This window comes from Saimiri boliviensis, chromosome 2, assembly GCF_048565385.1.
Source record: "Saimiri boliviensis isolate mSaiBol1 chromosome 2, mSaiBol1.pri, whole genome shotgun sequence".
Classification (NCBI taxonomy): domain Eukaryota; kingdom Metazoa; phylum Chordata; class Mammalia; order Primates; family Cebidae; genus Saimiri; species Saimiri boliviensis.
The window spans coordinates 36,637,527-36,650,534 of NC_133450.1; the positions used below are offsets into that span (position 1 = coordinate 36,637,527).

A 13,008-nucleotide genomic window follows, 5' to 3' on the forward strand; every position below is an offset into this window, starting at 1 on the left:
CAACCTCTGCCTTCTGGGTTCAAGCAATCCTCCTGCCTCAGCCTCCCGAGTATCTGGGACTACAGGTGCATGCCACCACACCCAGCTAATTTTTGCATTTTTAGTATAGACAGGGTTTTGCCATGTTGGCCAGACTGGTCTTGAACTCCTGACCTCAGGTTATCCACCTGCCTCAGCCTCCCAAAGTGCTTGGATTAGAGGTGTGAGCCACCACACCCAGCCACTATCTTTCCACTTTTTAAACATTTAATTCTCTTTTTCTCCTTTGCAGGCCACTCTTTCCAAAGGCCTCAATCATTAAGAATATTTTAATCCATCTCTTCCTAGGCCCTACATTTTCATTCACTCTCTTACCAACTTCCAAAACAATTCTAAGCATTCATTATACTATGCCTAAATTTCTGTGAAAGCCTTATAACTGGCTGCCTTGCCTATAAACTATTTCCTTCTGAGAAATAAAACAGAAACCTCAACTTGCAAAACTATACCATTATTTGCATAACAGCTAAACTGTACTAAACTGAGATATGTAACTTGAACTACCTAAGTTAAATTGCTTTTAATACAAGCTTGTTCAGATCTATATACTTTAAGATAAGCTCATGGACAACTTGTTTTAACAGTAACTCCACATGGACTCATATGCTCTGAAGATAAGACGGATTGTGATCCACCAATTCCAGAATTGTTTGGTTATCTGATTGGATGTATACTATTTTTTGTTTTTCTTACTAAAGGTCTGCTAAAGTATTGATTTGCCTATCTTACAGATTCTGACCAGTCTCTGCCTAGACCTTGCTTAATAACTTCTACCTTAAAACTACTCCATGATCAACCCTAGTCCTCAAAATCCTATAAACACCCTCATAAAATTTTATGACTTCCCAGTTGTGAAACATCACTGAGCCTCTGTTGAAGGGTAGCAGAATATGCCATCCCCAAATATGCCACTTTGGCATAACAATTATTTTTGAGCTGAAGGTGCCAAGAAGAAAAATATAAGAAAAGGTCTCTGCCTTTCTCCTATTTGCCTAAAAGTAGGACATAAGTTAACAAACCTATCTTCCCCGACCCCCAAGAGGGATAAATCTTTGGACACTTAGCCTGCAGATGGCACCAGAGGAATTTATATATCAAACTTTATTAACTAGCCTTTAATCTATCATTAGTTTCCCATATATTTGCTTTCCCACAAATTGCCGGCCCTAGAGACTCAAGGTCCTTTTACTTTTTTGTGTGTCTCATCACTTCTCCAAGAATGTATTATTTCTTTGCTGAAGATGCTATTTTTGTTTTGTTTTGTTGTTTTTTAATTTTGAAGATGTTATTTAAGCCAGACTTCTCAGCCATCACTTCAGGAGTTACTAATTTTCCTTTGGGTATCTCCCCCCATGTATACGTGGGAGATGATTATTCCCAAGATGTCACATCATTCCCAAGAAAACTGGAAGTATAACAGAAAATAAAATTCAGTTTTAAAAGGGAAAATTGTGAGTTTATTCTAGTATATTTAGCCTTATACTCTTCCATTTAATTCTGTATTTTTTTGAAATTACTTAAAATGCACTGAAATTACTTAAAATGTCACACATACATGTTAAATAACTTCTGTGTTTTTTTTTTTTTTTGTAGTTGTTGTTATTGTTAGTATGTCTTTTATAGAGGTCACAGGTAAGAACTCTTAAGGGTAGAGGAAATATTATTTTTTCCTCCCCAACATTGTCAAGGTGATGTTTTCTTTTGCTCAGAAACTTTAATATAACCATTTTGTATGATTAACAGGGTTCCCTGGTGGTCTTTGTATTAGGATTTTGGTATTACGAAAATCCTATCAAGACATGGGCAGGAAACCTTGCCACCAGTTTTATTATTGGTTATACTGTATTTCAGTGAGGTCTTTTGAGCCTTTTTGGTTGGCGGATTCCTTGTCTATGATGCTTAGATAATTTCAGCCCTTGTTTTGAGGTCTGATCCTTTTTTGTTGAACTCCAAAAGACAGCTGACATTGATTTTGTTATAAATATAAGGTTTCCAGAACTATTTGGTTATCTGATTCCATGTATACTAATTTTTGTTTTTCTTATTAAAGGTCTGCTAAAGTGTTGATTTGAAACTGGCCATCCTATCTGTCAATTGGCCATATTGTTGTGTGCCTATAAGAACTTCTCTTAGTTTTGCCTATGAGAAACTGGCTTTGGAAGAAATTTCCTCTCTACCAATTCTAGCTTGTTGATTTTTAGAGTTAGCTGTCAGGGGTCCAACCTTTATTTTTCCCTTTTGAATGACCATTAGCTAATGAATTCATAGGTTCATTTAATAATAAACTTGCACTATCTCCAGGCATAACTCTGGTCTCTGTTTTTTCTTTCACAAATTGATCTTTCTAAAAGGCATAATTTCATCAAGGACAACTTGGAATTGCAGCGGCCATTTTGAAGTACTTTTGATATAACTATAATTATTCACTTAAAAGTACTTTTGGAGACTTAATTAATCTGATAGTCTTGAGGGAATTATCAAGGGCCTAAGACATTGTTTGAACTGGTTGTAATGACTCTCCCTTTCTTTCTCATGTATTGAAATGGGTTTGCTTGCATTTAAGACTTTTCCCTTCTTTTCAAAGAGAAGATGATTAGACATTTATAGTGGTCAGATCTTTACATATCTGTGGTAATCATTTCACTTTCTTTCTCTGTCTTCTGGAAGCTTAACGTTTTAATTGATCAAAATTCAATTCTGGCTATTATGGACATACCTTAGAATACCAGATAGTTCAGATAAATAGGTCTAACACAAAAAGAGGGAGAAAAGTCAATGAGCTCTGATGAAGCATGTTGCTGCTCCAAATAGCTTTTAATAAAACTCTGGGGGGAAAAAAGAGGTTTAACTGAGAGTTAAGCTAATTGCCTTGCTTACTAGGTTATAAGATAAGAAGGGAAGAGAAACATTCAGAGCTTTTAAACATAATTTAAGGAGTCTTTAAGAATTTGTTTTGGAAAAACAGAGGTTTACAAATTATATTAGAAAATAATTAACATAATATTTCCATTAAGATGACTGGACAGATTTGACTGGTTTAATAATTTTGGCTTAAAACTGTCCTGTGAAGCAGCTACGGTAGCATGAGCCTGTAGTGTCAGCTGCTTGGGAAGTTGGGGTGGGAGGATCACTTGCGCCTAGAAGTTTAAGGCCAGCTTGGGCAAAATGGCAAGACTCTTTCTTTCTTTTTTTATTCTGAACGAGTTTTCCTTTTAAAAAAAAATTATTTCAATAGCTTTTTGGGGAATAGGTGGTATTTGGTTACATGAATAAGTTCTTTAGTGGTGATTAGTGAGATTTTGGTGTACCCATCTCCTGAGCAGTATACACTGCTATTTTTATTTTTCTCTCTCTCTCCTTCCTTCCTTTTTCTCTCTTTCTCACTCTCTCTCTCTCCCCCAACCCTTTCTTCTTCTCTTTTTTTTTTTCTTTTTTCTTTTTTTTTTTTTGAGACAGGGTCCTGCTTTGTCTCCCAGGCTGTAGTGTAGTGGTATGGTCATTGCTCACTGCAATCTCTGTCTCAGCCTCTTGAGTAGCAGACACTACAGGGGCATACCATTGCGTCTGGCTTATTGTTGTATTTTTTTCTAGAGACAGGGTTTTGCCATGTTGTCCAGGCTGGTCTTAATCTCCTAGCTTCCAAGTGATCCAACCATCTCAGCCTCCCAAAGTGTCAGGATTACAGGCATGAACCACCACAGGTTGCATATCTAAATTTTAATATGCACAGTTTGTTGAAATCAACAAATATGTAAACCAGCTATTCCATATTAGCTATAGTTGATAAATATATCCCCAATTTTGAAAATTTCCTGGTCTTTAACAAGCTCATACAGCAACAAAATACTGGGCAGATTTTAAGAAGTATACATAGACATCTTGTACGGCATTCTTTGGGTTGCCAAGGCAACTGTCCTGCCTACCAATATGTCATATGAGATCAAGAAGTGGACATATGTGAAAGCATATATATCTTTTTTTTTTTTTTTTTTTTTGAGAGGGAGTCTCGCTCTGTCACCCAGGCTGGAGTGCAGTGGCATGATCTCAGCTCACTGAAACTTCTGCTTCCTGGGTTCATGAAATTCTCCTGCCTCAGCCTCCCAAGTAGTTGGGACTACAGGCATACCCACCATATACAGCTAAATTTTTTATATTTTTAGTAGAGACAGTGTTTTGCCATGTTTGCGATGCTTGTCTCAAACTCTTGATCTCAAGTGATCTGCCTGCCTCGGCCTCCCAGAATGCTGGGATTACAGGTGTGAGCCACCTTGCCTGGCCAGAAACCATATGTATCAAAGGAAACTAAAACCAATACTTAAGGGAAGTTTGTACTGTGATTGGGTAAATTATGGCCTTGCCACATTAAGTGCAATTTCTTTTGCCCTTTCTGAAAATAAATGATTTTTTTTTTTTGCTATTGTTTTCTGGGTGTTTGTGAATCTCAAGCCTTCAGGAGAGATAATATGCTTTATTTATCTCTTTTATCATGAATTTACACTATAATGTCTGGCACAGAGGTACCCAATTATCTGTTGAACAAAACTAACCTACAGAGTCATAATAAAAACTAACTGAATGGGAAAAAGGGAGGAATGTTGAGCTATATGGGACCAGAGATTATAGAATTTAGAAGCATTATTCCCTTGGAAAACTGTGGTATACTTTAATATAACAGGCCTGTTTAAGTAGGGGAATGAGTCATACAGAACTAGTCAAAGACTCTTCAAGAATAGTAAGCTCTATGGGGGCAGGGAAGTAAGATTACAAACTCTTCCCTAGATTTCATGATACAAGTACCATCTCTATTCTCATACCATCACCTTAGCCTACTTCCAGTAAATAGTTTTAATTGAGTGTAAAGGGTGGCTTAAAAAAAAAACAACTAACAATATGCTCTGTGGGGTAATTGAGAGAATGACTCCAGCCCTACAAAAGCTGGTCTCATGAGAGAGAAATATGAGCCATATAGCACAAAGTTTCCTATTAACTAAATAGTTATTTATGCGTGTGTTAATTATTATTTTACTTTATTTTGAGAAAGGGTCTTACTCTTTCACCCAGGCTGGAGTGCAGTGGTGCCATCATAGCTTACTGCAGCCTTGAATTCCTGGGTTCAAGTGATCTTTCCTCCTCAGCCTCCCCAGTAGCTAGGACTATAGGCATGTGCTACCATGCACAGCTATTTTTAATTTTTCAGTAAAGGTAGGGTCCCACTATGTTGCCCAGGCTGGTCTTGAACTCCTAGTCTCAACTGATCCTCCCTAAGTGTTGGAATTACAGGTATAAGGCACCATGCCTGGGCCATGAGTGTGCTAATTCTGTTTTGCTTTCTCAAACTCCATGAACGTACTTGATGCACAAAGCATGTAAGTAAAAGAGAATGGTTCAATGAGTCAGCCAGTTTAACAGAAATTTATTTCTGATGCTAAATATAGTGTTATTTGGTCCTAAGGATATTAAAATCATCACTATGTAGATAAAATTAAAAAGAATGCTTGTTTTCTGTCAACTGATAATTTTGAGAAATGACTAGTACCTGTATCCTTGGAAGTAAGCACATCTGGAATGCTGATTTAGCTCTCCATTAGCAAAATAAAATAGTCTATTCTTTTGCTCTAACCAAAACAACTATAAGGTCCTAAGGGCCGGGTGCGGTGGCTCACGCCTGTAATCCCAGCACTTTGGGAGGCCAAGGTGGGTGGATCACGAGGTGAAGAGATCGAGACCATCCTGGTCAACATGGTGAAACCCCATCTCTACTAAAAATACAAAAATTAGCTGGGCATGGTGGCGCGTGCCTGTAATCCCAGCTACTCGGGAGGCTGAGGCAGGAGAATTGCCTGAACCCAGGAGGCGGAGGTTGCGGTGAGCCGAGATCGCGCCATTTCACTCCAGCCTGGGTAACAAGAGCGAAACTCTGTCTCAAAAAAAAAAAAAGAACTATAAGGTCCTAAAACGACCTTTGAAAATTTTCATTTCCAAGACTTCAAGAAATTAAAAATAATGATGGGTTTATTTTCAGAACAAAGAAATTTTTTTAAATGCCATTAATTTTTCTGTAATAGTAAGGTCAGAGGAATTATTAATACTTTAAAAATCTCAATAGTTTCTGATTCTTCTATAAGGTTTTGAGTTTCCAGCAGATTCACTTTTTAATATTCTCCATTTGACCTTAGCGTTTCTGACTGAAGTTTTGCACAACCTAAGCAAAATAGGCAATAGGAAGTTTTTCAAGAGTTCTCAGAAAGAGATGGATTGAATTCTCTTTTCTAAATCAGGAATGAAATGACATTTCGACCCATTCTGAATACCATGCCACTAGAGATGCTGGAGAGAGAGAGAGAGAGAAAAAAAAAAAAAACCTGGTTATCAAGTCCCTCTTGGTGATTAAAGATTACATGGAACTTTTCACAAGAAGTGCTAGCCATGATGTCCTGATTCATTGATACTTACCACACAGAAGTGGCCTATCATTTCAACAGCAGGATGGCCACAATTCATTGTCTTAATGGACTAAATACTGAGTTTGCATAGTTTAATAGCTATAGCTAGCAGCTAAAATTCTTTGTTTATAAATGTTGAATATGTGGAAAGGCCATTGGTTATAATATTTCATTCTAGTAAATAGAAGAGAACATTTCATAATACATATGTTTTTTACTGGTTCTTCCTTGTTCTTCATATTCTGAGCTTGAAACTATCCTAAGGTCAATTTATGGTTTCCTTGTTATAAGAATGTGCACCCATTGGTATGATATATAATATACAACATTCTATTTACAACGCAAAACAGATGTCAGAAATACCTTTATCTTACAGGCCCTCTCCCCACTTTTATTTTTAATACCTCATTCCCCGTTGACATGACTGCAACCACTGGAAACTTGTTAACTTCAACCTCTGTGACACCTACGGTTGCTAGAAGACCAATCTCTGAGGGGCCCATGTGGGTTCCTTTGGCCAAAACACATTCCCCTCTTTTAATGTCATGGCCGATGGGTCTGAAAGTCAAAGCAGAACCATAAACAGTGTGATTAAGAACAACATTTTCTCAACTCATGAGGGAAACTTAAGTGTCAAAGAAGGAGGACATTCAAGAGGAGAAAAAAGTCAAGAACCAAAGTAGTAGAAAAATAACGAAATGAAGGGATTCTAAAAATTCTATGCTTTTTTAATTTTAAAAGTTAAATCACACAACAGAAAACAGAAATAGGATTGGATTATATTACTACTAAAGAAGAACCTGTTACTTCATATTTGAAATTTTGTTTTCTTGAGTACCTGTGAAGAAAATTACAAATTGTTTTGTGCTACATTATAGCAAAACTGCCAATTGCAAACTTTTCTTTGATAAGGCAAGAATCTGTATCAAAATATCTAGCAGCATTGATGATAAGAGGTCCACAGCTGGCTAGCTTTGTGGCAAGGAGAATAATGCTAATGAGGTTATGGTCATAGAGGTAATTTTCACTTAGGTCTGTCCTGATCTGTGGCCACAGAGGTACATTCACCTTGGCGTGCTGCCATAAGGATGGGAGAAGTATAGTTTCATTACAAAGGGATGTTCAGCAAATTAGTATTAATGGAATCAAGGTAAACATATTCCATTGTAAGAAAAATAATTTAAGGTATACACACTATTTATTATAGGACAGTAGCCTCATCTTTGTATATAAAGAGGAGCAGATTATTCCCTTATTATTGGTGCTTAGTAGAGCATATGCTATAATTTAATTGTGTAAATACCCACATTCTGGATTACTTAGGGATGGGATTCGGTAATTCTGGATTATCTAGGAGTAGAATTAACTGTAGAATATGTAGGCTCGTATGTAGAATATTTCCCTCTTTCTCATCTTGCTTTTGACTAACTTGCCTTTACTGTCCTTCATTAAAAAGTAGGAAGGCAGAGATGTGAAACAATTCATTTTTCTTCTTGTTAAAGCCCTGAAAATTAATGGCCAATTGATGTGGCTACAGATTTATAGTACCCAGGGTTTCCTGAGTAAATGATCATGTAGAAACAAAAGTGGGCTAAAAAAAATGACTAAAGAGAGATGGGTGAGGAAAAAAAAAAAAAGAAAAGAAATAAAAGTGGGCTATATATTGTATGTGTTTTGAAGTTACCTGATATCTTGGCCTGGCCGAGCTTGCACCAGAATTCGCACTTCAAGTTCTTCAGTGCCCTATAATAAGAGCAGGTTATGTAATTTCAAACAGAATTTCTGGGCAGTAGAATTTGGCTACTCAGATACTTTTACCATCAGATAGGCCTAGGATATATACAAATATAGAGAAACCCAAAACTATTTGCTATACCTTTCGAAAACACTGAATTTCTAACACAGGTTCCTGAAAAATTAGAAGGTTTGGTGCCAATAAATACAATTTTTTTGGTCTAATTTTTATGTTTTTAAAAAATGTACCAACTGTAAAGCAAGATTTAATATTTGAACTAGTACATTATATATATACTTTATATATTTATATATTACATATATGTAGATGGATATAGATGGCTACCCTAACAAAGTGTGTGTGGAAATAATATCTTTCTTCTCTTCCCATGAATCATGAGTTCAATACCATGCCAAGGTTACCAAATACCTGCAGAAATTTCAGTAAAGGACTTACAGTTTGCCTGGTAGTAGATTCCTGTACATTAATGGCAATAATCAATTTTACATTTATGGGCTATGAATAATATTGTGACACTGGAACTGTGTCTTGTCATCTGGCAGAGTCTATGGATGCATGTGTTCCGGATTTCAAAGCTCTGCTGGCTTCCCTGATGCCAATAAATCTGCTTAGACAGTTTTAACAGCAGGCAATGTGGTCCGTTTGCCAACAGTTGAATTTTATAAGCCTTGTATGTGGAAAGGTGATTAAAAAGAAAATCTCCAGATCAAGGAAAGTGTCTGTCTCTTGGCATGGCCAAATTTTACTATCTTCTCAGCTTGGGAGAATATATTTTTATTTTAAGCTTAGCTTTTAAAATATATCTTTTAACCTTAGCTTTTAAAATATATCTTTAAACCTTCTTCACAAAACAAGTAAGCTTATTATTAAAACCTCAGTTGAATTTATTCTACTTTTATTACTGGCTTATACTTTGGTTTCAATAACTTGCCACTATTTTCAGTGTAATACAGGCTTGCTTAGGTCCAAAAAGATCCCAGCATCTTTTATTTGAGGCAATGGAGGGAAAACTGACATACACTTAGTATTTCTAGGCTGTCATTTGGTGGCACTGCTTTTTCCTGAATTACAGAAAACCAGAGGTGAAAGGGTCATTTGATTCAAATACTTGGCTTAGTGTAATATTCAAGAACTTGCCCAAGTGTTTTTTGTTAAATTCTTCTTTAGTAAATTCTAATTTCATGAACTCCTTGACATTTTATCAGAAGCTAGTCTCAATGGCAAATTTCTCAGCTGGAAGGTATGCCAATTATTAATGTCTCTGCTCTGGGAAGTATGTCAACCATTATCTCTGCTTTCTTGAGGTACTTTGTTTTGTTTGCATGTGAAACTGCTTGGGTTAAATATGGTTCAAATTTTGCCATAACAGCAATGATCATAGAAAGCTGTCCTGTAGTAACAGATTTTCAAGATTAAGGAAATTTCTTATTTACTGGAGACTCAAATACTACAATATAAGATCCCACCATAAGCCAGAATAACTGGGTTAATCCCACAAACATTGCAGAAAATGGTTTTGACATAATACTGCCATAGGAACAACAGCACAATAGGACTTGATGATGACGTACGTCGTCTGATTCCCTGATAAGTTCGGTATCTTCCACTTGTACTACTGCATCAGCACCGCAGGGTATTGGAGCACCTGTTGTAACCCGCATGACTTGTCCTGGCATTACTGTCTGAGTTGGCTGGAAATAAACATGAAAAAGCCAGTTGATGTACTTTGCTGCTGCAAAGGAAAAGTCTGCAAAGGATGTTAATTTCTTTAATATTTTAAATAAATAAACCATAAAAGGAAGTTTTACTTTCTTTTTTGGGCCAGTGTAATAAAGGCTGTCCACAAACAGGTGCACTCACACCAGAGTCTTTAGTTCATTTAAGCTGATTGCATAGGTACTTTAAGGTAATGACTATTTATTAGGTGTCTTTCTTGGTGCTCTGCTTTACTTTAGAAGAACTGCCATTTACATTTGCCACTTTTGCCCCCTCAAATAATGTGAATTTTCCTAATATATGTAAAGTGATTTGAGGGTCTGTAAGAAAAAAAAATGGTAGGATATAAATTATAAATAACAATTACAAAAAAAATCCAGCACCTTTATAATTTATTGAAGTTCTGATGTTTGAGAAATGCAGTACTTTATTAACTAAACTTTTTGGTTAAATAAAGGCAAGCCAGAAATATTTTAATTATTGCTTTTGAAAATATTCAAAAACAGCTGGGCGCGGTGGCTCAAGCCTGTAATCCCAGGACTTTGGGAGGCCGAGGTGGGTGGATCACGAGGTCAAGAGATTAAGACCATCCTGGTCAACATGGTGAAACCCTGTTTCTAAACTAAAACTAAAATAAAAAAAAATTAGCTGGGCATGGTGGCGTGTGCCTGTAATCTCAGCTACTTAAGAGGCTGAGACAGGAGAATTGCCTGAACCCAGGAGGTGGAGGTTGCAGTGAGCCGAGATCTCACCATTGCACTCCAGCCTGGGTAACAAGAGCGAAACTCCATCTCAAAAAAAAAAAAAAAAAAAAAAAAAAAAAAAGAAAATATTCAAAAACATATTAGCTTACTAATGAATTAATAATAGAAGTTGAGCAAATATAACTAAATCATTTAAAAATGATTAGTGTCTGTAATTACCTAGGTTAAATACTACTTTTGAAAATGAAAAACAAGATTTTCATTGTTTTGTGTTCTCATACTGATGGTATAAGAGATAGAACCTGCCCTACTAACTTCTTACAACTTGGTGAAAAGCACTTTTCTGTAAGATTAATCTGATAGATTTGATCTGATCTCAGGAAAGTCACTTATCAGGGGCAATGATTTAGCTTGGAGTCTGGAAAAGGAATGCTTCAAATTCCCCCTAAGAAAACATCCTGAGACAATATTAATCCTCTACCCCTGCCAAAAGATTTCTTTCTAAAGATGTCTGCCTCATAAGTATAGTCATGTGCTGCATAAGGATAGTTTGATCAATGTTGGACTGCATATATGATGGTGTCCCATTAAGATTACCATATTTTTAACTGTACTTTTTCTGTTTTGATAAACAAATACTTACCATTATAATTGCATACAGTATTCCATACAGTAACACCATGTAGGCTAGGTGCGTAGTTGGCTAAACTATCTAGGTTTGTGTAAGTACACTCTACGATGGTCAGACAATAAGAAATTGCCCAACAATGTATTTCTCAGAATATATCTTGGTTAAGTGACTCATAACTCTATTTAAAATCTTGGGTATCTACAATGTGAATATACTTACCACTACCAAGCTATAAGCTTAAAAACTGTTAAGATGGTATATTTAATGTTATGTGTGTGTGTATGTTTTGTCATTGTTGTTATTTTAACCACCAAAATAAGATAAAGTAAAATAAACCATATACACACAGCTTAGGGAATGGTTAAGAAAAAATACTCTACTACTGAAAGTACAATCAAAGTAAATTTATTTATTAGAAAAGTCTTAAAAATCTTCTCTTCATAATATTATTACTGCAAACAATACTACCAATAACTAATACTTATTGAACCCACAATCTATGCTAGGTAGAGTGTTAAGTGCATTATATATTCTAGAATATAAGCCTTACAAAGGCAAATTATTTGTTTCATTTTCTGTTTGCCTCTCCGGATCACATCATTATTTTCTACTCTGTGCTGTGGCCCAGAGGCTGACCTCTAATGGACTATTTTAACCAGGTTCTCATCACTTTGGCTTCTGTTGAGCCTCAGCCAAAGAGAGGGACCAGTAAGAAATTAGAGGGTAGAAGAGAGACAGAAAAGTAGGGTTTTCATGCCCCTTGTTCTTTTCCTCCTGGGGTACAGTTTGGTGGTGGTTAGGACATCTCTACTACTGACGGCAACGGCTGCTGTTGCGCAGTCCTCTCCCATAGCTATCAATCTTCCCAAGTTTGGGTACCATCGTCTTTCTTTGCTCCTTCAGACTAAGAGGCAGTAAGGAAATCTCGCTGTTGTTAGCATCTGGGTGCTGCAGATACCTTTGTTGGTTTGCCTTAACTCCATCCAGACATTAGAGATAGCCTCTGTTTTAATCTTCTTTAATCATCCTTTTCCCAGACTTATTGCTCTGTTATGGCAAGGGCTAGAAAGTATCTGGCATACACTTTGCCAAGCTGAGCACCTATGCATCCCAGGGCTGAGCTGATGTAGTTGCTCATGTCCTAGGGAAACAGAGCACTGGTTGAGCCAAGATACCCTGACCTACAGGCCAAATAACTCTACTACTCTGCTTTTCTGGAGCTAGGCTATAGCCCCTTAGAGTCTGAGCTGCTGAGATAACCCTATTTCTGGGGAGTTGAGTAATTTCTGTGTTGAATGCTATCCTCCTGGGGATCAAACCACAGCTGTGCTCTGCCATTCTAAAGGTATTTGCTGCTGCTGCACCTGGCCTCAGAGTATGAGGCAAGGATCTGTGTAGCCCTACCATCCATGGGTCTAGAGTCACTACTACACAGTACCTTATCAGTTGCCGCTGAGACCCACTGGCTCAGGTTCCTGAGCTGCAGCCATATCCTGCTTCCTTGGCCAAAATCTTTTTCTTTGGAGTTTGGTCAGTGCTACACCATACCCAGCAGGTATAAAATCACAGGTACAACCAGGGCACCTGGATCCAAGCTGCTAGGGAGTGCCTCAGAGTCAAAAAACTTGGTTCTTTGGATAACCTACACCCAACTCTGCCACAGAGAGTGAACCTGAACCCCAAGAACCAGGTGCCACAATGGATTCATAAGACCTTGGA

At 37.0% G+C, this 13,008-nt stretch overlaps 1 protein-coding gene across 15 annotated transcripts in view; it reads right to left on the bottom strand.

Moving 5' to 3' along the window:
• The window catches only part of GPHN (gephyrin), a 664,399-nt gene that overhangs the window by 76,426 nt on the left and 574,965 nt on the right, over positions 1 to 13,008 (bottom strand). For all 15 annotated transcript variants that reach the window (XM_003924444.4, XM_010335175.3, XM_010335173.3 and 12 more), the window contains 3 exons: positions 9,810 to 9,929; positions 8,167 to 8,225; positions 6,887 to 7,040 (listed from right to left, as the gene is read on the bottom strand). In XM_003924444.4, the coding sequence (XP_003924493.1) occupies positions 6,887 to 7,040; positions 8,167 to 8,225; positions 9,810 to 9,929 (333 nt within the window). The remainder of the gene's footprint in view (positions 1 to 6,886; positions 7,041 to 8,166; positions 8,226 to 9,809; positions 9,930 to 13,008) is intronic.